Source organism: Saimiri boliviensis, chromosome 7 (assembly GCF_048565385.1).
Source record: "Saimiri boliviensis isolate mSaiBol1 chromosome 7, mSaiBol1.pri, whole genome shotgun sequence".
In the NCBI taxonomy this organism is placed as follows: domain Eukaryota; kingdom Metazoa; phylum Chordata; class Mammalia; order Primates; family Cebidae; genus Saimiri; species Saimiri boliviensis.
The window spans coordinates 68,007,970-68,032,275 of record NC_133455.1 but is presented as its reverse complement, the minus strand read 5'-3'; the positions used below and the strand labels follow the sequence as shown (position 1 = coordinate 68,032,275).

At 41.9% G+C, this 24,306-nt stretch overlaps 1 protein-coding gene across 5 annotated transcripts in view; it reads right to left on the bottom strand.

Annotated features, from left to right (window-relative positions):
- The window catches only part of EIF4B (eukaryotic translation initiation factor 4B), a 37,456-nt gene that overhangs the window by 2,389 nt on the left and 10,761 nt on the right, over positions 1-24,306 (bottom strand). The window contains exons 2-14 of one of the 5 annotated variants that reach the window (XM_010349857.3): positions 22,417-22,554; positions 21,258-21,466; positions 20,174-20,290; positions 18,179-18,233; positions 17,460-17,573; positions 12,891-13,028; positions 12,623-12,796; positions 6,150-6,378; positions 5,138-5,250; positions 2,175-2,388; positions 1,372-1,427; positions 413-521; positions 62-134 (exon numbers count right to left, since the gene is read on the bottom strand). In XM_010349857.3, coding sequence (XP_010348159.1) covers positions 62-134; positions 413-521; positions 1,372-1,427; positions 2,175-2,388; positions 5,138-5,250; positions 6,150-6,378; positions 12,623-12,796; positions 12,891-13,028; positions 17,460-17,573; positions 18,179-18,233; positions 20,174-20,290; positions 21,258-21,466; positions 22,417-22,554 — 1,739 coding nt within the window. Of the gene's footprint in view, positions 1-61; positions 135-412; positions 522-1,371; positions 1,428-2,174; positions 2,389-5,137; positions 5,251-6,149; positions 6,379-12,622; positions 12,797-12,890; positions 13,029-17,438; positions 17,574-18,178; positions 18,234-20,173; positions 20,291-21,257; positions 21,467-22,416; positions 22,555-24,306 lie in introns of all 5 variants that reach the window. The other 4 variants (XM_010349853.3, XM_010349854.3, XM_010349855.3 and 1 more) reach the window with 4 other exon arrangements.

The following is a 24,306-nucleotide window of genomic DNA, read 5'->3' as shown; positions in this document are numbered from 1 at the left end:
TGTAAACAAGTCCAATGGCAAAAAGTATTCTAAGAAATTGGGAGCAGCCTTTAACACTTACGGAAGCTGGATTTTCCTCAGGTTTCTTTGGCTCAGGTGCAGATCTGGAGTCTTGATCCTTTTTGCCATCTTTCCTGCAGAGACGTAAGCATAAAACCATGTCTTTAGGAGAGGATTCGCCTAATACAAACATGTATTACAAGCATGCAGTTTCAAGGCACTCAACAGTCCTTGTTATCCAGATGATGTATTACTTCTAGATTTTCAGAAGCTTAACTGTCTACGCTGGCTGACTTCAGTTTGTTCACAATAAGAGATCTGGCAGTGTTTTGAGAACCAAGAACTTAACTTCTTAATTACAAAAGCATGTGGGTCAGAGGAAAGATGATAATGAGAAAGAGAACAAACATACCGATCTGACTCCTTCCAGTGGTCTTTGTTCACTCCGTCTCCTGGACCACGGCTAGAATTCCCAGTTTGGCCTTTTGGGACGTTCATCCCATCTATTTTATTTTCATCTGCTTGAGCAGTAAAGCAAACAAATAAAAGGCAAGTAAAACGATCAACGCCACTCTCCTAAGATTTCCTTAAGCTGAGGAAAACTGAGCCCACGAGTACTGAGGGAAACTATCTTGGCCCCAGTCCAGACTTCCTTCCTGAAGCCCTTCTTCCCACGTCCTCTATAGCACATAAAACTACAAAACCAAACAAAATCCACTAAAAAGTTCCACGCAGGGATATGCCATCCTGAAAAGCAAGCTGGAAATAAAGTCTGTGCCGCTCTGCAGCGACCTTGGCTCTGCTGATGGTGACATTTCTAATCTGGACTGAACGTCTTAATTTCCGATTTTTTTCTCCTCCTTTCAAGGAAATGTTCTACCAGGAAAGGGCAGAGTTTTATGCTTTCTCCAAAGAGGCCACTCCTCCCTCTACTGGCAAGAAAAGGTAGATAATTCGAGAACTCTTTTTTTTTTTGGATGGAGTCTTATTTTGTCACCTGGGCTAGAAGTGCAATGGGGTGAGCTCAGCTCACTGCAACCTCCATCTCCCAGATTCAAGCAATTCTCCTGCCTCAGCCTCCTGAGTAGCTGGGAGTGTGCCACCATATCCGGCTAAATTTTTGTATTCTTTAGTAGAGATGGGGTATTTGCCATGTTGGCCAAGCTGGTCTAGAACTGCTGACCTCAGGTGATCCTCCCACCGCGGCCTCCCAAAGTGCTGGGATTATACGTGTGAGCCACCACACCCAGCCAACCCAAGAACTCTTAACACAGTATCAGGTGCAAGACACATTGCTCTTCAAAATCTGATTTTAGAGTTCTTTTTATTAGGCCTCTAGGTGAAAACCCATTTCCCACACTATGAGCTCACCTTTCCTGGCTGGTCCTTCCTCAGATGGTTGAGCTGGAGCTACTTTGCCCCCACCACTAGAAGGAAAACACATAATCACATTCATCAGTTGTATCAGGGAGAAAACAGCCAATAAACTTATAATCATCCTCCAAATGCAGTAAGCTTTACAGAAAACAAAATCATACTCAATGTTATGAACATTAAAATATGGGAAAGAAAACAATGAAAGTAGTAATTTAAACACTAAATGCCATATGCTTTCTAGTCATCACTTCATGCAGGACATATATTGCTATTTTCTTTTTTTGAGATGGAGACTCACTCTTGCTGCCCTGGCTGGAGTGCAATGGCACATCTCGGCTCTCTGCAACCTCCGCCTCCCAGGTTGAAGCAATTCTCCCTGCCTCAGCCTCCCAAGCAGCTGGGATTACAGGCGCCTGCCACCATACCCGGCTAATAGTATTGCTATTTTCTTTACAAATGAGACTTAGAGAAATTAAGGAAAGTTACCCCCTACCATACTGCCAATACGTGGCAAAAGGGAAAACTCTGACTTATAGTATTTGCAGATTTGTGTGGCATTAGTACTCCCATCATAGCTGATTTCAAGCTACCAAAGTGATGCCAACTGGCTATCAAAACTCCAGAAGATGGAAGATCTGGGTCTTATAAGCCAGTTCCAGCACACTAAGAGAACAAAGCCAGCATAACTTATAAGATACTATATAATGCTGGTATCCTGTTAAGGCATCTTCCATCATCACATCACATTATTTAAGAATCTGCACAGGTAACCAACTACTGCTTCCAAGCTGACTCACCTTGTAGGGGATTGCTGCTCTGTGTCTGAGCTCTGAGATCGAGCAGGAGGGTTAGAACTTCGCTTCACCCAAGCATTCTCCTTTGGTGGAGGGGCTGGCATTACCTTTAGGGGCTGATCAGGTTTGGGAGGTTTAGAAGTTGGAGAGTGACAATCTTCCTCCTTACTGAGTGTTTCATTTTCTAGAGACTTCTCACTCTCTCTCCTTCGTGCATCTGTGAAGCCAGAGTGAAAGAACAAATTATCAGGATGCAGATGCTCATGCATCTACCATCATCTCAACAGTGTGGAAAACGATCCACATCAGTTTTGGCACGCAAAGACGGATTTATCCCTAAACCAGTGGTTTCCAAGTATTTCCGAGAACAAGGTTTACTGATGCACAGAGAAATAGGAAAAATAATGACAATGTATACATCTTAAGGGATACCCAGCCATCTGACCTTTTGAGGAATGAGTATCCTTTAACAGCCTGTCTGCATTCTCAATGTTAAAAGTGTCTTGACGTGGAGAATATACATATGTGAAGAGGACCTATGATGAAACCCCAAATTCTAGTAACCATCGCTCAACTTCAACTTAAAACTCATCACACATACACAATGATACAATTGCATTTATGAAAAACCACCTACTGGCTGGGTGCAGTGGCTCACACCTGTAATCTTAGAGGACACTGGGAGGCTGAGTGGGGGTGGATCGTTTGAGCTGAGGAGTTTCAGACCAGCCTGGACAACATAGTAAAACCCCAGATTCAAAATAAATGGGAAAATTAGCTGGGTATTGTGGCATGTGCCTACTGCCCCAGCTACTAGGGAAGATGAGGTGAGCTGTCATCATGTCGCTGTACTCCAGCCTGGTTGATAACGTGAGACCCCATCTCAAAAAAACAAAACAAAAAACAACCTACGCTTTTTTTTTTTTTTTTTTTTAAAGGCAGTAAGTATCTTCTCAAAATGAGAAGCCTCCTTTGGGAGGCTGAGGCGGGACTGCTTGAGGCCAGGAGTTTGAGACCAGCCTGGGCAATGTAACAAGACCCCATCTCTACAAAAATTAAAAAAATTTAGCCAGGCATGGTAGCATACACCTGTCCTAACAGCTACTTGGGATGTTGGGGCAAGAGGATTGCTTTAGGCCAGAAGTTCAAGGCTGCAGTGAGCTATGATGATACCACTGCACTCCAGCCTGGGTGTAAGATCCTGTCTTAAGGCCAGGTGCGGTGGCTCACGCCTATAAACCCAGCATTTTGGGAGGCCAAGGCAGGTGGATCACAATGTTAAGAGATTGAGACCATCCTGGTCAACAAGGTGAAACCCTGTCTCTACTAAAAATATAAAAATTAGCTGGGCATGGTGGTGCACGCCTGTAGTCCCAGCTACTCAGGAGGCTGAGGAAGGAGAATTGCTTGAACCCAGGAGGTGGTGGTTGCGGTGAGCCGAGATCGCACCATTGCACTTCAGCCGGGGTAACAAGAGCGAAACTGTCTCCCAAAAAAAAAAAAAAAAAAAAAAAAAAATCCTGTCTTAAAAATAAACAACTAGAAGCCTGTTGCATCAGATTCTACCTTTTTTTTTTTTTTTTTTTTTTTTTGTGAGATGGAATCTCGCTCTGTCACCCAGGCTGGAGTGCCGTGGCACAGTCTTGGCTCACTGCAACCTCTTCCTCCCAGGTTCAAGCGATTCTCCTGCCTCAGCCTCCTGAGTAGCTGGGATTACAGGCGGCTGCCACCACACCCAGCTAATTTTTGTATTTTTAGCAGAGATGGGGTTTCTCCATGTTGGTCAGGCTGGTCTTGAACTCCTGACCTTGTGATCCATCTGCCTTGGCCTCCCAAAGTGCTGGGATTACAGGTATAAGCCACCCCACCCAGCCTTCTTTCTATGTTTTACATGCAAGTTCTACAGAAATAGGTATATATCAATTCAACATTATACTTTTACTTAGCCACAGAAAGGGGCATTAAAACATGTTAATCATTTCCAGAAAACTCCTACAACACCTGGGTGAGTTTCCAAATCACTTTGGTCTTGAGCTATGTTTTGAAATGCTCAAGTACACGGCTGGGTGTGGTGGCTCATGCCTGTAATCCTACCACTTCGGGAGGCTGAGGCGGATCACTTGAGCCCAGGAGTTCGAGACCAGTCTGGATAACAGTCAGACCTCATCTTTATTTAAAGGGGAAAAAAAAAAAAAAAAAAAAAATAAGTACAAATCAGTTTACAGGTAGGAGGAAAGACCTTAAAAAACATCACAGTGACCAGCCTGAGCAACATGGGGAAACCATCTTTACAAAAATTAGAAAAATGTAGCTGGGTGTGGTGGTGCATGCCTGTAGTCCTAGGTACTAGGGAGGCTGAAGTGGATCACCTGAGTCCAGGAGTGAGGATACAGTGAGCTGTCATCATGCCACTGCACTCCAGCCTGTGTGACAGAGTAAGACCATGTCTCAAAACAAAACACACATCATGAAAAGGGAAGAGAGGTTTTACAATTGAACCAGTTAGATTTCCAAAACACTAAAAAGCTTGATCAACCAGTAACTAGTGAGGAAGAATAAAGACCCAGAATAACACGGCTTGAGAACACTGCTCTGGTGATAACATCAAAAAAGGCTGGTCCTGGAGACAGCTCACACAGAACCCCAAGCCTATGCCTGTTCTGAATAAACAAAATTCTATGATATCAAGACATAAAATGAAAATATATGAAATTAAAAAAAAAATGATATAAAATGAAGAGAAAAACCTAACAGTCAAGTATTCACTTCAGTGGTAGATTATTAAGCAGATCATCTAGGTCTATTCTGGTACTCATTCCTCAGATTCTTTGGAGCACCAGATAGGAAACTCCAATCAGCTCATGCAACCCAAATTAAGAGTTCATGACTGAATTTAAATACTGCAACATCTCTGCATAATTTGGTTAAGGATAGTTTATGGAAAACAGCAATAACACGATACCCACCCTGGTCTGACTTACTTCTGCCAGATGTGGTGGAGGTCCCAGTCTGTGATGATTCACTTCCTGTCCTCGACCGTTCCCGTTCCTGAGTTTCTTCACTCCGCCAGCTTGGGTGTCTGTACAAAAGAGTTCACAAAATACACATCATGCCTGGCTCAATGAAGGCCACCTTAGATCCATGCTGTCCCTTTAAGAACCATCACTTATTATTTATTTATCTATTTATTTATTTTTTGAGACGGAGTTTCGCTCGTTACCCACGCTGGAGTGCAATGGCGCGATCTCGGCTCACCGCAACCTCTGCCTCCTGGGTTCAGGCAATTCTCCTGCCTCAGCCTCCTGAGTAGCTGGGATTACAGGCACGCGCCACCATGCCCAGCTAATTTTTTGTATTTTTAGTAGAGATGGGGTTTCACCATGTTGACCATGATGGTCTCGATCCCTTGACTTCGTGATCCACCCGCCTCGGCCTCCCAAAGTGCTGGGATTACAGGCTTGAGCCACCGCGCCCGGCCTCATCACTTATTAATATTTTACCATAATTGCTTCATCTATAGGTGTATATACATATACAATTTTCCCTCAAACTATTTGAAAGCTACAGACAATAAGACACACTTTGGCCCTAAATACTTCAGCAAGAATCAATACGGTTAGTAACATTCACCTACATAATCTTCAATACTGTCCTTTTTAAATATTAACACAGTTCTACAAGCCGTTCATTACCAGGCTTAGTTTTTCAGGACAATTACTTATAGGAGGCCTCTAGTCTTTTAGATACAATACCAGCTTTTAATAGTAAACATTTTTGTAATGGACAGGGAACAACTCTTCATCATGTACAACTGTCCCTCAACACTGCATACTGCCTAACACCTCCGGCCCCAGCCCACTAAAAATGTTCAGTGACAACCACTGATGTAATAATGACAAAAATTTCCCAAGTGCCCCTGGGGATGTAATGCCCATTAAGATCCATTGGATTGGGATATCCATCATGAAGACAACCTACCTTTCCCGAGGCCGTCTTTCTAGTTTTGGCTCATCCAGCTGACGCTGCAACTTCTCTTGTTCCTTCTGTAGCCGTTCTTCTACTTCTCTTTCTCTAGCAGCTGTGTCAACGGGTTTTGCCCCTCCAAAGATAGAAGCAGCTCGACTGGACTGGGAGGTACTAGCAGAGGAATCATCTTCCTTAGGAGTACTCCGAGGCTTTAGATTCAGTTTGGGTCTTTGGGGCGGACCTAAGTTAAATGAAACTCTAAGTAGTAGTTTTCTAAATCACCAGAAGCCAATGGCTGAAAGCCACATTCCCAGATATAACTCCTATGAAATGCTATATGAGATTCAAGTTAGTGGCCTAACCAATCCACAGAAGGCAAATGGGAGATCATTAGAAAATAGGTAGCTTAGGCTAGGTGCTATGGCTCGTGCCTATAATATCCTAGCACTGTGAGAGGCTGAGGCAGGTGGATCACCTGAGGTCGGGAGTTCAGGACCAGCCTGACCAACATGGAGAAACCCTGTCTCTATAAAAATACAAAATTAGCTGGGCATGGTGGCAGGTGCCTGTAATCCCAGCTACTCAGGAGACTGAGGCAGGAGAATTGCTTGAACCCGGGAGGTGGAGGTTGCAGTGAGCCAAGATCACGCCATTGCACAATCCAGCCTGGGGAACAAGAGCGAAACTACGTCAAAAAGAAAAAAAAAAAAAGAAAAGAAAGAGTATAGGTAGCTTGAATAATCAAGTTCAATTACTTTTCTATCACATCCATAACGTAGTACTAGACCACGGGAAAGACTAAAAATCGTTAATATTGAAGTGATAAATTAATAATCTATTAAGATTTCTTTTATATGGGAACAAATTTTTGACCATGATTAAACTACTGGATGAAAGTATCTTGCTCCAAAATCTGGGTGTTAAGAACTTATACAATATGATAGCAAGACTCTAGTTCTTTGTTTTTTTGAGACAGAGTCTGGCTCTGTCACCCAGGCTGGAGTGCAGTGGTGCAGTTTCGTCTCACTGCAAACTCTGCCTCCCTGATTCTGCTGCCTCAGCCTCCTGAGTAGCTGGGAGTACAAGCACATGGCACTACATCCAGCTAATTTTTTTATTTTCAGTAGAGACAGGGTTTCACCATGTTGGCCAGGCTGGTCTTGAACTCCTGAACTCAAGTGATCCCACCCATCTTGGCCAAGCCTCTAGATCTTATACCCTTGTCTCTGTGTATAATATAAATTTGGCAGGTGGTTCATGGGGCAAAGCATGAACACTGAACAAATAAACTCTTTTTTTTTTTTTTTTTTTTTTTTGAGACGGAGTTTCGCTCTTGTTACCCAGGCTGGAGTGCAATGGCACGATCTCGGCTCACCGCAACCTCCGCCTCCTGGGTTCAGGCAATTCTCCTGCCTCAGCCTCCTGAGTAGCTGGGATTATAGGCACGCGCCACCATGCCCAGCTAATTTTTTGTATTTTTAGTAGAGACGGGGTTTCACCATGTTGACCAGGTTGGTCTCGATCTCTCGACCTTGTGATCCACCCGCCTCGGCCTCCCAAAGTGCTGGGATTACAGGCTTGAGCCACCGCGCCCGGCCACAAATAAACTCTTAAGGCAGTCTGATTTTTTCCTTGATTCAAGCCATCAGAATTCTTTCAAGAGAAACCTGTTTCAAGGAAGTTAAAATTTCTAAATTTCTAAAAATCATTGTTAGTATCCTCAGTATTTTAGATATACAAAAGATACAGAGACTATAAAGAAAGCCTATGTATATAATCACATGGCTTAAGTAATGATACTTTAACAAAAAGCTAAAACCTCCTCATGACATGACCAATTGCACCCTGTCCTCTAAATAACCACTAGATGGGGACTTTATCATGCCCACATTTGACTTTATACTTTTCCTATAAATGCATGTAGTACCTGCAGACAGAGGGTATTGTTTAACAAGATCTAAATTTTTTTTTTTTTTTTTTTTTTTTGAGACCGAGTTTCACTCTTGTTACCCAGGCTGGAGTGCAATGGTGCAATCTCGGCTCACTGCAACCTCCGCCTCCTGGGTTCAGGCAATTCTCCTGCCTCAGCCTCCTGAGTAGCTGGGATTACAGGCACGTGCCACCATGCCCAGCTAATTTTTTTTTGTATTTTTAGTAGAGACGGGGTTTCACCATGTTGACCAGGATGGTCTCGATCTCTCGACCTTGTGATCCACCCGCCTCGGCCTCCCAAAGTGCTGGGATTACAAGCTTGAGCCACCGCGCCCGGCCAAGATCTAAATTTTCTATGAGGGCTTTACGCTGACAGTTTATGTAGGCTCCTGGACATATTTTGCATCTGTATTATGGCCCCTCCATTTTACTAAGATAAAACTGGGGCTCAGACAAAGTAGCTCACTTAAGATATTTAAGATATTAATAAAAGAAAACAAGGCCAGGCATGGTGGCTCATGCCTGTAATCCCAACACTTTGGGAGGATGAGGTGGGCGGATCACCCGAGGTCAGGAGTTTGAGACCAGCCCGGCCAACATGGTGAAACCCAGCCTCTACTAAAAATACAAAAATTAGCTGGGCATGTTGGCACACGCCTGTAATCCCAGCTACTCAGGACGCTGAGGCAGAAGAATCTCTTGAACCTGGAAGGTGGAAGCTGCAGTGAGCTGAGATCGCCCCATTGCACTACAGCCTGGGTGACAGAGCAAGACTGTCTCAAAACAAAAAACAACAACCAACCAACCAACCAACCAACCAACCAACAACAACAAAACCCACAAAAAACAATGGAATACAACTGGGCAAGATGGTTCACACTTTCATTCCAGCACTTTGGGAGGCCAAGGCAAGTGGATAACTCGAACTTGGGAGTTCAAGACCAGCCTGGGCAATGTGGAAAAACCCCATCTCTATAAAAAACATCAAAATTAGCCAGGCATATGGCATGCACCTGTAGTCCCAGCTATTGGGGAGGATGAGGTAGGATCACTTGAGGTCAGAAGGCTTAGGCTGCAGTTAGCCCTGATCATGCCACTGTACTTCTAGCCTGGGCGACAGGGTGACAGCCTGTCTCAAGAAGGAAAAAAAAGAAAATGTAAATGGTGGGCAAACAGTGAAGACCCATGTATGTCACAGGACTATCTTCCAGGCTATGGGAAATGAGAAAGGTCTAAATGGAGGAGAATAAAGTTATTAGAGCTTATGCCAGAAAGACAACTGGGGCCAATATGAAGAATGGAGCAAGGCAGGGAACTCTGTTAGGAGGCAATGGCCAGTAATGTGGATGCAGCAATGAGGCCTCAACAAAGGTAGCAGCAGTGACTCGAGACAAGAGGGCAGATCTTAAGGGGAAATGGGGGTAAGAGCAAGAACAGAGCAAGAGAAAAAATCAGGTATGCAGCTACTGGTGGAGAAGTAAGAACAGTGTGAGAGGAAAAGGTCAAGGACAGGGGCTGGGCGTGGTTGCTCATGCCTGTAATCCCAGCACTATGGGAGGCTGAGGCGGGCAGATCACCAGGTCAAGAGTTCGAGACCAGCCTGGCCAACACGGTGAAACCCCATCTCTACTAAAAATACAAAAATTAGCCGGGCATGGTGGCTCATGCCTTTACTGCCAGCTACTCAGGAGGCTGAGGCAGGAGAATCACTTGAACCTGAAAGGTGGAGGTTGCAGTGAGCCAGGACTGTGCCACTGAATTCCAGCCTGCGTCAAAGAGCAAAAAAAACTCTGTCTCAAAAATAAATAAATAAATACAAAGAGCCAAGGAGAACACAAGGCCCACATCTGAGCCTCCACTTTTCTAACTTGTAATTTTACCTATACCACATAGAAATCTAAGAAACAATACTTGTACAAGCACTAAGCTCACTGCTGGAACAGAGTAAATGCTTACTAAATGTTAACTATTATTTTTAGGCTTCTTGCTTGAGGAAATAGCTTTTAAGAATGCAGTTTTTAGCCGGGCGCGGTGGCTCACGCCTGTAATCCCAGCACTTTGGGAGGCTGAGGTGAGTGGATCACAAGGTCAAGAGATCGAGACCATCCTGGTGAACATGGTGAAACTCCGTCTCTACTAAAAATACAAAAAATTAGCTGGGCATGGTGGCACCTGCCTGTAATCCCAGCTACTCAGGAGGCTGAGGCAGGAGAATTGCCTGAACCCAAGAGGGGGAGGTTGCCGTGAGCCGAGATCATGCCATTGCACTCCAGCCTGGGTAACAAGAGCGAAACTCCGTCTCAAAAAAAAAAAAAAAAAAAAAAAATGCAGTTTTTAAAAAACTTATTATTTTTTAGATGAGGTCTCACTATGATGCCCTGGCTGAAGTGCAGTGGTATGACCTAGACCAGGCGTCCCCAAACTTTTTACACAGGGGGCCAGTTCACTGTCCCTCAGACCGTTGGAGGGCCACCACATACTGTGCTCCTCTCACTGACCACCAATGAAAGAGGTGCCCCTTCCTGAAGCGCGGCGGGGGGCCGGATAAATGGCCTCAGGGGGCCGCATGAGGCCCGCGGGCCGTAGTTTGGGGACGCCTGATCTAGACTCACTGCAGCCTTGTCCTCCTAGGCGCAAGCGTTCCTCCCACCTCAGTCTCCTAAGATGCTGGGCCTACAGACAAATGCTACTGCCATGCTCAGTTAACTTTTATATTTCTTGTAGAGATGGGGTCTCACTATGTTTCCAAGGCTGGTCTCGAACTCCTGGGCTCAAGCAATCCTCCTGCCTTGGTCTCTCAAAGTGCTGGGATTACAAATGTGAGTCACCATGCCTGGACTAAGTTTTTTATTTACTTTTTAGAAAAAAAAAAATTGAGTTTGTTTGTTTGTTTATTGATTGATTGATTGATTGATTGATTGATTGAGACGGAGTTTCGCTCTTGTTACCCAGGCTGGAGTGCAATTGCGTGATCTTGGCTCACCGCAACCTCTGCCTCCTGGGTTCAAGCAATTCTCCTGCCTCAGCCTCCTGAGTAGCGGGGACTACAGGCGTGTGCCACCATGCCCAGCTAATTTTTGTATTTTTAGTAGAGACGGGGTTTCACCATGTTGACCAGGATGGTCTCGATCTCTTGACCTTGTGATCCACCCACCTCGGCCTCCCAAAGTGCTGGGGTTACAGGCGTCAGCCACCGCGCCCGGCCTGAGTATTATATTTTAAGGGAATAAAGATTTCACCACAATAGAACTGCCATATGGCTCTGATGAATTTTGTCATCTCACTGTGTTTTATTAGTTGTCTAGATACATTTTCTTTTCTTAGGGAATCACAGAAGATGATGGATATAAAGCCGTTGGCACAAAGTTTAAAACACAAATATGTTAAAGATAGAAAACAATCGGCCAAGAGATCAATACCATCCTGGGCAACATGAGGAAACCCCACCTCTACTAAAAATACAAAAATTCGCTGGGTGTGGTGGTGGGCACCTGTAATCCCAGCTACTCAGGAGGCAGAGGCTGGAGAATCGCTTGAACTTGGGAGACAGAGGCTGCAATGAGCCAAGATCCATCCCTGCAATCCAGCCTGGCGATAGAGCCAGACTGTCTCAGGAAAAAAAAAAAAAAAATTCTAGGCCAGATACCATAACCTTTTATATGACATCAGTAAAGTTAGAACAGAAATGGTGGCCATTTATTAGTATTTTCTAACAGTTTAGGTTTATAGCAGTTAACATTTTATATGTTATACTATTAGGGGATAATTTTAGAATAGGTGCACCAAAACCCACCTTTATAATTAATGAACATCACTTATTGTGGTATAATGGTACTGAAATCAGTGATGATGTTTTGTTTGTTTTGTGAGACAGAGTTTCACTCTGTTGCCCAAGTTGGAGTGTAGTGGCGCAATCTCAACTCACTGCAACCTCTGCCTCTGGGCTCAAGCAATTCTCCTGACTTAGCCTCCCCAGTAGCTGGGACGACAGGTGTGCGCCACTACGGCCATCTAATTTTTGTATTTTTAGTAGAGATGGGGTTTCCCCATGTTGCCCAGGATGGTATTGATCTCTTGACTTCCTGATCTGCCCACTTCAGCCTCCCTAAGTGCTGAGATTATAGGCGTGAGCTGCTGCACCTGGCCTTAACGTGTGTTTTTTAACCACATAGTAACAATTATGGGCTACAGGACTATGTTTAGTCCCAGTTTCATTTCTCTCACTTGAAAAATGGAGCTAAAATCAGTTTTAAGTATAATTTATTGAGATCACAACATAACAGTATCTGGCAAACTTTTTTTTTCCATTTCTACTGTTTATTCAGTAAATTTTAACTGAAAAATCTGTGAAGGCATATGAGATGAAAAGAATTTGACTGCTTTACTTCTACTGATGTCATCCTTAGCCAAAGCTCTTTCTACTATGCTTTGCTGCTTCCTGTACAATGTGCAAGTTATATGTGTGCCTGACTCAGTGGTCTGTAACCCAATCCGAAATTTTCTGTAGTTTTCTGAGTTTCTGTTCCATGAAGTAAGCAAAATAAAACTATTACCTCTATCATCACGCCTATAATCATCCCGAGAGTAATCATCTCTGGAGCTCCATGACCGATCATCCCGTCTGTCATATCGGTCTTCATAGCGGTCCCCGCCTCCTCTGTAGTCGTCATCCCTGCGGTATCCACTGCCAAATGCTCTTCTGCCACTGCCTATCCGGGAGTCATAGCCTGAAAATATATTCCAAATTATAATAATCACAGCAGAGACCAAAAAAAAAAAAAAAAAAAAAAAGGCAAAAAGTTACTGAAAGAGAGCAATTACCTCTATCATAGTCTCTGCTGCCTCGGTCATCATAGCGATCCCGGCCGCCATATCGATCCATATCCCGGCGAGGGCCATCCCGGTACCCATCCCGATACCCATCACGATACCGGTCTGAATCATAACGATCTCGATACTCTAGAGAAAAGAGAAAAGTAACACCATCCCCTTTCTCTGACACCATTAATAAAAACATGGTAAGCTATCAGATCAGTTTGGAAGAATTTGTATTTCAATTTTCTATCTGCTTTCTATCTGATTTCAATTTTCTATCTGTTTCCCTGGTGAAATAAATGTTGCTCAGCTAATAATTTGGGAAGGGTGGGTTGGAAATAAAAAAACTCTAAATATTCCACAATGAATTTCCAGAAGGAGAAAAGATGTATATGTACGTACAAAAAAGGAAAGTAAGCACAAGACACTAAAAGTACACAGCTGGAATCTTCCATGTGTCCAAAGGCCACTTATTTTTTAATTAAAACATTGTTTTTGCTGAGACAGTCTCTCTTTGTTGCCCAGGCTGGTCTCAGACTCCTGGACTAAAGCAATCCTCCAGCCTTGGGCTCCCAGAGTGCTGGAATTACAGGCATGAGCCATAGCACCCAGCCTCAAAGACTACCTTAAGAGGCAAACAAAATGAGAAACAATGTATGCAACATATGACTAACAGGACATCACTTTCTACCATGAAAATGTCAAAGATTAAAATAAATAACATCTAGTGTTGGCGAAATTTAGGAGCTTAAATCAATTTCTGCACTGCTGATGATAAATTAAAACAGTATAAATACACTTTGGGAAGCTGAGGATGGTGGATCATCTGAGCTCAGGAGTTCAAGACCAGCCTGGGCAACACGGTGAAACCATGATTCTATCAAAACCACAAAATATTAGCCAGGTATGGTGGTGCACGTCTGTGGTGCCAGCTGCTTGGGAGGCTGAGGTGGGAGGATTACTTGAGCCAGGGAGGCAGAGGTTGCAGTGAGCCAAGATTGTGCCAGGGCATTCTAGCCTGGGTGATAGAGTGAGACTTCCTCTCTAAATAAATAAATAAATAAATGAATAAATAAATAAATAAATACAAATACTGAAAGTTTTATTAGAACTATGCACTAAAAAATCTGATGTCATGTACACCCTTCTTGGCCAACAATTTGTAGGAATTTATCCTGAGGAAATAACTGGATGTGTGATAAAGATACACGTACGAAGACATTCACTGCAATGTTGTTTATATTATAAAGTATATTTTACATACACATGTGTGCATTTCAGTATCAGAGAACCCTAAATACTAGAAATCTGTATAAAGAAATGTAGTAGCTCAGACAGCAAACTGTGGGTAGCGTTAAGTTGTTTATGAAAGGGATAGCTGCTATTTAGCTCCAGCTGACTGTTGCTAGGATCTTCTAGTTTTCTGAGAAGCTGGCAACACAGATTTTTATGTTTTTTTAAATCTGAATTTCTAAATATAAATCAACTAAAAAAAAAACCCCACAAATGTTTTCAGGGCTGATAATTTATGTGTGGGGGCCAAACAGGGATCTTTTTCTTGTGGCTGCTGTCTTTTAAATAATGATTTCATTTTGGAAACCACATAATTTTTACTGACCAGATACAACATATCCCGGTATTATAAACTTTATATATTGAAGAACATGCTGATGTTAGTAAAATCATTATAGAAATGATCTAAAAGAGGACACACACAAGAAAATCAGCCCTGTGTTTATTTTGAAATGAGTTTTTAATTTCTGGAGATGCAAATTTACACTTTATTTGGATAATATTGAAATTATGGTAAGCTTGCATTTCCTGAGAAAGCACAGATCCATACTGAAGAAAAGTGGCATATGCTATTACTGACATTTCATAGGAATAATTGGTATAATACCCCCGCGCCCCCAACACCCCTCGGGTTTCTGTTTTTTGCCTCAATGCTTGGGATAGGGGTCTGGATCTTTAACTCAGGTTAACTACTTTGTGGCCGCTTTGGATAACAACAGCACACTCACTCGTTATCCATCCTGCTTGCTCTAAATTCAAGGTTTCAGGTGAGAAAAGTCATGCCCCTGGACTCAAAACAGGACCCTTGGTCTGATTGTCTGCTTTTTCTTTCAAGAGCCATTTCTTCCTGTTAACAATAGAATCTCTTGCATAAATGCTGAAGTTTAATCACCTCAGACAGGTCTTCCCAAAGCTTTGCTGTATCACAAAGACGCGTAAAAAGTCAGATATAAACTTGCTGATTTATTTTTCAGACCTATGCCCCGTTCTTCTTCCCTCTACATCTTATAAGGTTAAGAACTCTCCTCTAATAGGAATTACATTCTTTACTGCTTCCCCAATTATATTTGGTACAAAGCTGAAAAGGCACTTCACAAAATTAAAATGCTTGTGGCAGGAGTGCCGGCTTACATCTGTAATCCCAGCATTTTGGGAGGTCAAGGTGGGCAGATCATGTGAAGTCAGTAGTTCGGGATCAGCCTGACCAACATGGTGAAAACCCATCTCTACTAAAAATACAAAATTAGCCCGGCATAGTGGCTCATTCCTGTAATCCCAGCTACTTGGGAGGCTGAGGAAGGAGAATCGCTTGAACCCAGGAGGCAGAGGCTGCAATGAGCCGAGATAGTGCCATTGCACTCCAGCCTAAGCAGTAAGAGTGAAACTCCGTCTCAAAAAAAAAAAAAAAAAAAAAGGAGCCACGTGTGGTGGCACACATCTGAATTCCCAGCTACTCAGGAGGCTGAGAAACAAGGAACACCGAACTTGGGAGCAGAGGTTGCAGTAAGCCAATATTGCCACTGCACTCTAGTCTGGAAAACAGAGCGAGACTGTATCTCAAAAAAACAAAAAAAAAGCAAACAAAAAAATCAACAGAGTTTGTAAATTTAACTTTTTCTGTTTTTACTTCAACGATTTCAAACATAAAGACAAGAAAAGAAGCCATAATAATAAAAAAAAAAGTATATAGTTAAAAATTTACATTTGTATTAAAAAAAGGTAAAGAAGCCATTATAACGAACTTATGAATCTATTACTTAGGTTTAGTGAATATCGTATTTTGTCATGTTTGTTTTTTGTTTAAAAGAAATATGTTATATATGTAACAACAGAATCCTCCCTACCCCCACCAACAATCACAAGGGTGGTTAAATTACCGTGCATAGCTTTATAGTTTTACAACTTATACATTAATACATGGTATTGTTTTCAAATTTATACAGATTTTTTTCCCCTTAATGTGGCATGTTTTGAATTTTATCCCTATTGTTATGCTACAAAGTATTTCATTACAGACAAACCACTACTTATTTTTACTAGGTGGTAGCTTCTTTCCATTTTAAAAATAATTAGTGTTGTCTATTTTTGCATATTGTAATACAGTTGCATAATTTTTCCCATAAAGGTTTTTATTAGATTTAAGTGGTGGATGTAATTAATCTCTACTCCTACCCCATGTTATTTCCCATTCCTCTATCTTTCTGTCCCTGAACCGTTTAATTATTCACACACAGTCTCTTCCCTCCACTATAACAACGTATGCCCAATAAAGATAGGATTTTGTTTTTGTTCAGTGCTATATCTTTGTTCACTGCTGTATCTTGAGTATTTTAAAGTCAATCAATATTTTTATTAAAAAAATTACATTTTAATTATTTGCTATAAGCATATAATAATGCAACTGATCTTTGCATGCTGCATTCACCCAGCAACCATGGTGAACTCTTCTGAGATGCAGTTCACTCTTGTTGCCCAGGCTGGAGTGTAACAGCACAATCTTGGCTCACCGCAACCTCTGCCTCCCGGGTTCAAGCAATACTCCTGTCTCAGCCTCCCAGGTAGCTGAGATTACAGGCATGCGCCACCATGCTCAGCTAATTTTGTATTTTTAGTAGAGATGGGGTTTCTCTATATTGGTCAGGCTGGTCTCGAACTCATGACCTCAGGTGATTCACCTGCCTCTGCCTCCCAAAGTGCTGGAATTATAGGCGTGAGCCACCATGCCCAGCCTGATCTCTTTATTTTAAATAGCTCACTTTATGTAATCTGTTGGGTTTTTGGTTTTTTTTTTTTTTTTTTTTTTTTTTTGAGATAGGGTCTTGCTCTGTCACCCAGTCTAGACCTCCTGGCTCAGGCAGTACTCTTGGCTCAGGTGCACACCACCGCATCTTTTTTTTTTTTTGTAGATAGGATCTTGTTTTGCTGGCCAGGCTGGCCTGACTCCTGGCCTCAAACAATCTGCCTGCCTTGGCCTCCCAAAGTGTTGGGATTATAGGTGTTAGCCACCACACCCAGCTAGGTTTCTTTATAAACAATTGTCTCCAAAGAAAGAGAAATGTCTGTCCCTTTGTTTACGTTTCTTAAAAAAAAACTATTTTCAAATTTGTTTTCTGCATCTATCAATTCTTTTGGATATGATCCAAAATTTTCCTTCAGCTGCTTTCCCCCTTCTTTTAATGTGATCATCTGTAATACATCTGTCCTATTACTAAACAGCCTCCCAGAGCACAGAACAAACTAACTTCATAAACACAAACTTACTGTCTCCAAAGCTATCATCACCTCTTCTAGGCGGGTAGTCATCAAAGCTGTCTGTGGCAGGACGAGCCCTCCAGTCTGTATCAGTTTTGTCAGAATCCCGATTTCTATCACGGCCAAAAGAACGATCGTCCCTGTCTACAGATACGTTAAAACAAAAACCTTAAGTTAGCTCATAATAACTTTGCCTAATATTTCTCACACACAGAAAACTCCATTTTACCCTATTTTGCACTTTTATATCACACTGTCATCCCAGTTACCTCAGGCCCCGTTAAGTACATGTTCCAATTCAACCGAAGTAATTCTTTTCCTCCCATTCTTTCCTATTGGTTTAATGCTTAGCTATCTCAAATTCTGTGTAGGACAGGAGTTCCTAAAACATATACAAATTAGGTCCCTTTTGTGCCCAATGTGCTGTTAGACAGCTAACCTATTTATCATACATTTAATGTTCATCTAGTTCAATCAGGGCTTCTCAATCTTGACATGCATTTTGGGCTGCATAATTCTTTATAGATGGGGGCTGTCCCATCCACTAGAGCATTAACCCCTGGATTTCATTGTGACAAGCTGTAACGTCTTCAAACATTGGCAAAAGTCCCCTGCGGTGCAAAACTGGTTGAAAACTGTTACTATAGACTCAGGCAGGCCCACCACTACCCCTATTCAAATTTTCGGGGAAAGGATGCCTTGGCGTCATCCTACCATTACCAAACAGAAATCTCCACCAGTTTCCTTACCTTTATCCTGTGCTTGATCAGCAACGTCCACTCGAATTCTCCTGTTACCTAGAGACTGAGAGCATAGGACCATATTAACCAACCTTTTGCCCCATTATGCACAAATCCCTTGAGTGACCTTGAACGTCTGGGCATAGCAGAAGCACTAGGGGAAGGAAGATAAAGGAAAACACTGTAATCTAGCTAACACTCCAATTTGTGGGCTAAAGCGTCCTTTATAAAGACTTAAAAATTCAACAAATTTAAGTTGGCCTTGAATATCAGGTCAATGACCATGCTATTTTTACAAATCTGAATTTCACAGAACAGAATCAACTTTTTAACTATCCAAGGTAATTTGTCAAGTGTAGTAAATTAAAAATAATTCTCACGTAACTAGCTAAATAAAAGGCATATTTGATGTTAGCAAATACGCAATTATTTTTTTATCCAAAATTCATAGAAGCCAGATGCAATGGCATGCACCTGCAGTCTCAGCTATTTGGGAGACGGAGGCAGGAGGATCACTTGAGCCTAGGAGCTCAAGTTTAGTTTGGAAAATATAGCAAGACCCTGTCTCTTAAAAACAAAAACACCCAACACATTTATAGAGCCCCTACTAATACTTTATTCTAGCAAAATTGCATAAAGCATACTTCGTCTACAATCTTAGGTTCTTTCACTCAATATTACCTTTGGATAAATAAGTTCTTCCAGAGCTACCCTCTGACTGCCTTTTCCTACATCACTGTTCATACAATTTGAACCCTATTAATTCTATTGCTGATTTTTCCTCATTTCATAGTAGAATCTAAGTTGAAGAAGGATAAGTGATTTTTAGTTAAAACTATATTAAACACCACCATAATGAAATCTCTAGTAAAAAAGTAACTCCTAAATATGAACCACAACAATATATTAAGTAATAGTTAATCTAGTAAACATCAAATAGTAACAATTGCATGGCATTCTTTTTCTTAACCAGACTAAGTAAAGACCAGTGATGGTAATAAAATCTAAAAATAATCCAGTAACAGTAACTCTGGAACAAGATTAGACCTTCATATGCATTTAAATTCAACTAAGTACATTAATTTTTAGTCTCTATTTCACACTGACTATGGACTGTCATGACGATACTCAATTATGAGGCAGCAAAACTATTTCTAAGAGGTGTTCATTTTAATCATGTCATATGGCAAATTTGGACTACAGAATTATGGCACAAATAGCATTAGAAACTGCCTTATCAATCAGCAATAAGGGGTTTTCAGAATTAAAGGAGGAAGTGTTTTCTCTTCCTAGATATAAGCCTCTCAAGTCCTGGAACGGGAAAACATTTGTGGGCAGTGTTAACAAGCAGAAGGACTAGATGTTTATTGTCACTCTCCTGTAAAATATTCCTTGGTTGGAAATGTTTCCAAATCCTCTTACATGAACAAAAATACCATTATAACACTTCCTGAAAATGAGACATGCCTTTCAATACTAAACAAACTTTGATTTTTCTGTTTGCCTTTACCAGGTCAGATTATTTTGAAAAAGCAAAGCCATAATTGTTGAGGCAACACTGAGCAAACCAATGTGAGACTTAGAGACCTGGTGTGTGGCGGGTTTCTACCACAATTTTCCATCTGAGCACCTCTTTAAATTACTGGGGCCTACTGAATTTGCTGAAGTGTGACTTGCTAGACGTTGAATGTTAAGTGATATACTGTTAAAATAATGCAGGCCTATCTCAGCGCAGTGGCTCATGCCTGTAATCCTAGCACTTTGGGAGGCTGAGGTGGGTGGATCACCTGAGGTCAGGAGTTCAAGACCAGCCTGGCCATCATGGTGAAACCCCATCTTCAAAAAATAAAAATTAAAATACAATAATGCAGACCTTTATTTGTAGATACGGTAATCTTTGAAGTGAGCCACTCATTCAACGTAAAAAAAAAAAAATCAGTTGGATTGACAAACATGAGATTTGTGAACTTACACCCCTCATATGCCCACTCTTGTTTTCTTTACCTCTTCATTGAGACTCAGGGCACTAAGCAGGGAATCCATGTCCTCAAATTCAGCATAACCAAAACCTTTCAACCTCTCTGGATTGCTGGGTTCACGTGGTAAACGCACTGCACTGATCTGAAGGAATAAGAAACAACAACTAAGTTTCCAACATTCTTCTTCATTTGCCATTCTTTGAGGGGACTAAAAAGCATTATGGTATGTGCATGAATGTTTCTGAATATACAAGAACATGGTTACCTCAGGAGGAAAAGTGATGCAGAGGGATGGTAGAGATTTTACTAAATGCCCTACTATACCTTCTATATTTTGAATGATACGAATTTAACCCTTAAAAAAAGATAAATTCAGGCTGGGTGTGGTGGCCCATGCTTGTAATCCCAGCACTCTGGGAGGCTGAAGAGGGTGGATCGTCTGAGGCCAGGAGTTCGAGACCAGCCTGACCAACATGGTGAAACCCTGTCTCTACTAAATACAAAAAACTTTGCCAGACATGGTGGCACATGCCCCAGCTACTCAGGAGGCTGAGGCAGAATTGCTTGAACCTGGAAGACGGAGGTTGCAGTGGGCCGAGATTGCACCATTACACTCCAGCCTGGGCAACTAGAGTGAAACTCCACCTCAAAGAAAAAAGAAAAGAAAGAAAGAAAAAAAAAATCCTAAATTATATTTCCATTTTTTTATTTTTGGAAACAGAGTTTCATTCTGTCACCCAGGCTAGAGTACAGTGGCACAATCTCACCTCACTACAACCTCAGCCTCCCAGGTTTAAGTGATTCTCCTACCTCAGCCTCCTAAATAGCTGGAATTATAGGTATGTATCACAACACCTAGCTAATTTTTGTATTTTCAGTAGAGATGGGGTTTCACCATATTAACCAGGCTGGTCTCAAACTCCTGACTTCAAATGATCAACCCGCTTCAGCCTCCCAAAGTGCTGTCTTACAGGTGTGAGCTACTGAGCCCAGCCTTAAATTATACTTCTAATTGTTTTTCCATGAAGAGGAACTGCCCATTCCACAACTAGTCTTTTTTAGACAATTATCCTCAATATCTAGTTAATTATTACAACTTCTATACTTACATTTAATCCTCTGAAGAATTCCTTAATTGACTCTTCTGTCACATCATAGGGTAGGTTCCCCAGGAAGGCAGTGTAGGGTGGCGATTTGGGAAGACGGCTCCGGTCGATATTGGGTTCCCGAGCAGCCCGTGGAGCAGTGGGAAGAATGGAACGGTCAATTGGAGGCGCCCTATACACATCGTCATCATTACTGTGCCAAGTTGTTGAAACTAGGATAGAGGAATGAATGGAAGAAATTACAAGAAACTTCTCTCATTGCTGTCATAGAACAAGAGGACCCATGTTACCTGCCAAGTATTAAACATGCTATATTGGAAAACAGACCAAAAAAAAGTGAGGGTTCAGTAATAAGGGCATTTAAAAAAAGATGCTTCTGAGATGAATTATGACACTTTAATCCTTATGTAGCAAAGAAATACTATTCCATAAATACAACTCTTTATGGAATATTACTGTGTGCCGGGTACTTTATATTCATTATATCCCATCTTATCTTTTTTTTTTTTCTTTTTGAGACGGAGTTTTGCTCTGTCACCCAGACTGGAGTGCAGTGGTGAGATCTTGGCTCACTGCAACCTCTGCCTACTGGGTGGATTCAAGCGATTCTCCTGCCTTAGCCTCCCGAATAGCTGGATTATAGGTACATGCCACCACACCCAGCTAATTTTTTGTATTTTTAGTAGAGATAGAATTTCTGCATGTTAACCAGGATGGTCTCCATCTCCTGACCTCATGATCCACCCACCTTGGCCTCCCAAAGTGCTGGGATTACAGGCGTGAGCCACTATGCCCGGCCTGAAACATCACTTTATGAGGATGAACCCCACAGAATTTTAGACCTAGAAGAAATTTTAAAAGATAATCTCGTTCCTACTTTCAAAATGAAGAAAATGAGGACAAAAAGAATAGCAACTCAAGAAATCTGTTAATTCAAGAACAAGAACTAGCAAAGCGCTCTTAAATGACCACTTCAGTCTTCACTGTAAAGTGTGATAGCCCAAACCTCTGATTAAACCTTAGATTCCACAAAATATGTAAGATTTCAAGTGCTACAAAATGAGTAAGCTCTTTTCAGATTACAAATGGTGTGAAGTACTATCAAACAGTTTTGTGTAGAAAATAATAAACATTCCAAACATGATGACAAAAGAAAAATTACCATCTCCTTCCAGGTCATCTGTTTCATCAGCCCAGCTGACTGGTTTGGAAACGTAGGTGCTTCCTCCACCAGTCCCCCCATCCTCAGCCAGAAAGTCTGTAAGGGAGATAGTCTTCCCCTTCTTATTCTTCTTTTTTGCTGTTTTAAAAGGCAAGAGAAAGATTATTCACCAATACTCAGGTATTTACAGAGTTGTACAATGCAATGTTGTAAAACATATTGAGAAAAACAAGCAACAGAGACACTCCCCAAATAACTAAGTTATGGCATTTCTATGAAGGAGTACTATGCAGACATAAATAAAGATAAAGCACAGTATAGTGGCACAAAAAGAAAAAGCAAGCAATAAGTAATTTAAAAGTTGTAGAATACTTATTATGCAGGAACACACATTTACGTATGGAAAAGGGTCCAGGTGTTTGAGATACCCTCTAGAGAGTATGACTGGCGTGTGGGGGCAACCTTTTATCTTCTACTATATTCACTCATCATTTAAGAGCTTTTAATTTTGTAACTGCTTCTATTCAGTTACTACCTTCCCTGCTCCTTGGATAAAAAAGATCAGTAAAAATCCATCTCGCGTAACACATTCTGTATAGCACTTTTGAGGATCGACACTTGTTAAAAAAAAAAAAAACACGTGAGGAAGAAATCACAACTATCCTTTTTTTTTTTTGAGACGGAATCTTGCTCCTGTCACCCAGGCTGGAGTGCAGTGGCATGATCTCAGCTCACTGTCACCTCTGCCTCGTGGGTTCAAGCAATTATCCTACCTTAGCCTCCCAAGTAGCTGGGATCACAAGTACCTGCCACCCCCCCGGTTTATTTTTTTATTTTAGTAGAGACCGGATTTCACCATGTTGGCCAGACTGGTCTTGAACTCCTGACCTCAGGTGATCTGCCTGCCTTGGCCTCCCAAAGTGCTGGGATTACAGGTGTGAGCTGCCATACCTGGCCCCTGCTTTTTTTTATTTTTTATTTTTTTTTGGAGACAGGGTCTTGCTCTGTTGTTCAGGCTGTAGTGCAGTGGTGTGGCCATGGCTATCTGCAGCCTTAACCCTCCCAGGCTCATGTGATCCTCCCACCTCAGCCTCCTGAGTCGCTGGGACCACAGGTGTACACCCCCATGCTCAGCTAATTTTTTTTTTTTTTTTTTTTTTTTTTTTTTGAGACAGAGTTTCACTTTTGTTACCCAGGCTGGAGTGCAATGGCCCGCTCTTGGCTCACCGCAACCTCCTCCTCCTGGGTTCAAGCAATTCTCCTGCCTCAGCCTCCTGAGTAGCTGGGATTACAGGCACGTGCCACCATGCCCAGCTAATTTTTTGTATTTTTAGTAGAGACTGGGTTTCACCATGTTGACCAGGATGGTCTGGATCTCTTGACCTTGTGATCCACCCGCCTCGGCCTCCCAAAGTGCTGGGATTACAGGCTTGAGCCACTGCGCCCGGCGCTCAGCTAATTTTTAAACATTTTTTGTATTCCCTATGTTGCCCAGGCTGGTCTCCTAGGCTCAAGTGATCCTTCTGCCTCAGCCTCCCAAAATGCTGGGCTGAGACATGGTACGTGGCCACAACTATCAATTTACAGAGAAGGAAACTAAGTTTCAGAGAGGTTAAGTGAAACATTGGATGTTTGTAAAGTTACAGAGACATTGGCTAGCTAAGCTGGAGCTAAAACCCAAATTTTTTCATAAAAAGTCCAGGGCTCTTTCTATATACCAAGGGATCCCTGCCTCTCAGCAGCTTATTATTAGTTCCATGGCAGGTTATCAAAACCATGGTAAAATGTACTGTTAGTTGAAAGTATTCAAATGGTAAGACTCATATACCCTAGATGTCTCTATCTTCTAGAAAAAATTTCCTTCTCTACCGTAACACTGGATATGAAGAT